This window comes from Octopus bimaculoides, chromosome 27 (assembly GCF_001194135.2).
Source record: "Octopus bimaculoides isolate UCB-OBI-ISO-001 chromosome 27, ASM119413v2, whole genome shotgun sequence".
In the NCBI taxonomy this organism is placed as follows: Eukaryota; Metazoa; Mollusca; class Cephalopoda; order Octopoda; family Octopodidae; genus Octopus; species Octopus bimaculoides.
In genome coordinates this window covers 21,759,641-21,763,933 of record NC_069007.1, presented here as the reverse complement: position 1 = coordinate 21,763,933, position 4,293 = coordinate 21,759,641, and the positions used below count along the sequence as shown (strand labels likewise).

The window sequence follows — 4,293 nt, the reverse complement described above, 5'->3', positions numbered from 1 at the left end:
GTGGACTCCTATATGCTAGAAATAGATGCCGAATCACCTAACCATGAAGAATATGTTCTCAAGAAAAAAATTTCAGCAAGACACCAGACTGTAAAAGGGGTCCACTTTTGCTGGTCATTCCTCTTAATTTTGTATGTAATATAATTTTAATCTTCGGATTTTTTTTAATATGCTAGACCACTGGTTTTAATTGATTAATATCAATTTCTACCCTTATTATTAAATTTATGTATATATATATATGTATGCTGTTATTGTAATGAGACTCTTATTTCTTTTTACTTTGAAGTATTCTCGTTATCCGGATATAATGAAGAGCTTGGTTGATGCATGGGGGAGTTTGGCTTCCTTAATAAGCAGCTTATTGACTGGAGACCCTTCAGAGAGGTGTTCTGTGAATGACATTTTTGTATTCATGAAGAGTAAGTATTTGAACTTCTGGATATTGTAATACTTAATCTTACATAATCTTAATCCTTTAGCTTTCAGATTACTCTGTGAAATTTAATGCTTATGTATTTACATTGTTTTTGAAGTAAACACGCGTTATCTTGTAACTAATGAATGAACCAAAAAATGGAAATGAAATAACTAATTTTTTTATTTTGTCATCTTTATTAAATTTCAGAATTGAGCGACAAAAAACATGAAATGGATGTTGCCAATTGTAGACAGGTGATAAATGAGGTGAATGCCGTTCAGCCAACTGAGGAAGAAATGCAGATTTCACCAAATATTCCAAATATGGATTTACTTTTCTAGAAGCAAAATCTTAACACCATAGCATCCGGTTCAGTTACTCTAGCTAATTGATTGCTTGTTAGATGATAAAACTCGGTCTTCCTTTTTTATACAAATGGAGTCTTTGTGAAGATATACAGCATCCCACAGACTCTATTATTTGTATTTCTTCTCTCTGTACACTAAACAATTAATTCAATAATTCATTTATAGTTAAGACAAGAAGTTACACACTTTCTCTTAACATTGCAATGGAATGCTGATGTTGTTCGTGGTTTCCGGAGATGTTGCTGTCTCTGTTTTTCTGCTCCTCATTGCAAATATCAGTTACATTTTCTGAAATTTTAAAAACTATACGGTTTATGAGGTTCTTTGTTTTCTTTTTTTTTTCTTTTTTTTCTCTTCTTCAATCTCCAGAATGACCAAACTTCGTCATTCGTTAACATTTTACCCGTTACAGTCTCCTGGTAAAGTTATCACTTTGCTTTCTTCTAACATTGAATCTCAGTTTAAAACCCTTTCATTAATCAGATTCCTCTGTCGAATGCTATCCGTATTCATTCACAATTGTTTGGAATTAATCATGCATTATCATAGCTTCAAGATTTCAATGACATGATTGTTTATTTTTAGAATGACATTGTAGGATAGGTATGAGAGGCCAGATCTGGCCAGTTTAACCCTTTAGCCTTCAGATTACTCTGTCAAATGCTTATTTATTCACATTGTTTTGGACTAATCATGCATTATCTCATAGCTTCGTTATTTCAGTGATGTGATTGTGTTTTCTCAGAATGATATTGTATTGCAGGTTTAGAATGCTTGATTTCAACAGTTTAAACCTAAAACTGGTGGAATATTTGGGTTGGATAGGACTGATTTAAATGCTAAAGGGTTAAGAAATTAATATAAATAATAAGTTGCTCTGTGGGTTTATTTCCATTGTTAACTGCTGTTAGTTATAGATAGAGCCAAGCTTTATTAGGATATAAGTCTTCAGAAAAAGTAAACGTATCCATTTCTTCTCTTTCACGAAAAGGTGATGTAATACAACTTAAATCTTTCAAATATTAAATGTAAACTTTCATCAAAGTGTGACATCAAAGTACACACTCTGTAATACATTGTGACATCACAGTACACACCTATAACATACTGCGATGTCACACTGCCTGCTGTAACACCCGATGTCACAGTACGACCTGCATCATTGTGACGGTAGCATACAGGCTGAGACACATAGCAATGTAAAAATCATAGTACCAGCATATGTGACAGTGTGATGATACAATCACTGTACATCGTAACACTGATAACACTACATACTGTAACATAGTGATGTCACAGTCACAGTGCAGTGCAGTAAATGTTGTAACATTTGAGATGTCACAGTACATATTGTAACATTGCAATATCGCAGTACATGTAACATAATAATGTTACGCTCACAGTACATTGTGACATTGCAATATCACAATCCAGTACATATAACGTTGTGATGTCACAGTACATAGTAACTTTGCAATGCCATGGTATATGTAACACATTGTGACATTACAACAAACAATATGTAACAAGTGAGGCCACGCGCTGGCAGAATTGTTAGCACACCGGGTGAAATGCTTAGTGGTATTTCGTCTGCCTTCACGTACTGAGTTCAAATTCTACCAAGGTCGACTTTGCCTTTCATCCTTTCAGGGTTGATAAATTAAGCACCAGTTGCATTCTGGGGTCGATCTAATCGACTGGCCTCCTCCCCAAAAATTCTTGGCCTTGTGCCTAGAGTAGAAAAGAAAATATGTAACAAGTGTGATGGCCTTTGGTTTAAAACAGTGGAAGCTTCTACAATTTAAATGGCTGTTATTTAGAAGAAAAAAAAAACATTGGCCTCAAATTTCAAGGATTTTCATATCCTCCATGTTTGAATCTTAGCCTCTTTTTCTTTCTCTCTCTCTTCTTTTCCCCCTCCTTTTTTCTGTAAACACTCATCTTCTTTCCCACTCTCTGTGACACGGATGTTTTTGTTTCCTTTTCTGTCTCTCTCTCTCTTTGTATTCTATTTTTTTGTCTTACAGAGTACTTGGTGCCATGTAAAATAGGCACCCAGTATGCTCTGTAAAGTGGTTGGCATTAGGAAGGGCTGCCAACCATTGAAACTATACTAAAACAGACAATGGAGTCTGGTACAGCTCTCCAGCTTTGCCAGCTCCTACCGAACTGTCCACCCCAGCGTGGGAAACAGACATTGAATGATGATGATGGGGATGAGTTGCTTGGGAAGACTGGGAACCGACACCTTTCGGCCCCTGTTAGAAAACAGGGGCCTCAGAGCTCCGAGTAACATACATGCTGGCTATTACAATCATGTGACCACCGGTGAGTCCCATAATCTGTGGGATTACAGGAATAAAAATTCACTGCTGACAGCAGGAGAAATCTTCAGGGGAAGAACTCCCACCGAGACAGTGTTTTGGCCTGTTTGTTCCTGACACTCTTAGAGAGCCAGGTCTACCTAGATCATGTCCTCTTACATGTGCTCATTTCTCATACCATTTTCATGGGAATTGAACTGTGGTGTAATGTCACTCAGCCATAAAGACCACAAGAACTTACAATTGATTGGAACACTGAGAGCAATGTGCATTGGCACTGGACTCTTTGGTAAATCAATTTCTTGGCATGTTACCCAGCCATCTGTGACTCATTTAGGAAGTCATCTCACATAGAAATATTCCTTTATTAGTTTCCTTATTTCCAGGTCATGTGATATATTTAGAAGTTCTCTTTGTGAACCGGTCATGTGACATATAGAGGCTTGCTCATTGGCCAGTTAATTAACAGGTCATATCACATGACCAGATATTTCTTTCCTTTCTTCATTAGCAGGTCATTTGACATATTCAAGACTTGCTTAGAAATTCATTTATTAATACATGATGTCACATACACCCCCCTCTCCCTTCATTAAGAGGTCATGTGACATATAGAGATGCCCCTTCTTCCCTCCATTGGTTGCTTTATTCATAGCTCATATAATACACACACACATCTCAGAAGTAAATAGACACCGTCTTTTTTAAACATTTATTTCTAGAAGCAAAAAATCATTTGATTCACTTAAATACTTCAGCTTGTATTTAGTAGACATGTCTTCAAACAAGTCTGAAGCACCAGTTAGCATCCGCATAGATAAAACTGCATAATGAAGGCTGTTTATTTACTTTCAAGATGTCTATGTTCATGTGTGTGTATATATATATATATATATGTTTGTGTGTGTCTATATATATAGAAAATGAAAATGCAAAGCATTTGGTATCAGTTGAGAAAAATATATTTTAATCTATACCCACCTGCTCAAAGAGAAACCACTTCTAGCCAGCCTTGATAGGCAGTCTCAAAACCCCATTTTTCAGTTGTATTTCAAGCTGGAGTCTTAGTGGTGCACCAATCTGAGTACTCATAGTACATACTTATTACAGTATGTCAGTTGACAAAAACTATGCTTATATATATTATATTATTATATTTATATATATATATATATATATA

The 4,293-nt window shown here is 35.7% G+C and overlaps 1 protein-coding gene across 2 annotated transcripts in view; it reads left to right on the top strand.

Moving 5' to 3' along the window:
* The window catches only part of LOC106870523 (serine/threonine-protein kinase SBK1), a 23,960-nt gene extending 20,876 nt beyond the window's left edge, over positions 1–3,084 (top strand). For both annotated transcript variants that reach the window (XM_014916645.2, XM_014916646.2), the window contains 2 exons: positions 290–422; positions 629–3,084. In XM_014916645.2, coding sequence (XP_014772131.1) covers positions 290–422; positions 629–762 — 267 coding nt within the window. In that variant the 3' untranslated portion in view covers positions 763–3,084. The remainder of the gene's footprint in view (positions 1–289; positions 423–628) is intronic.
* Positions 3,085–4,293: the final 1,209 nt, after the last annotated feature.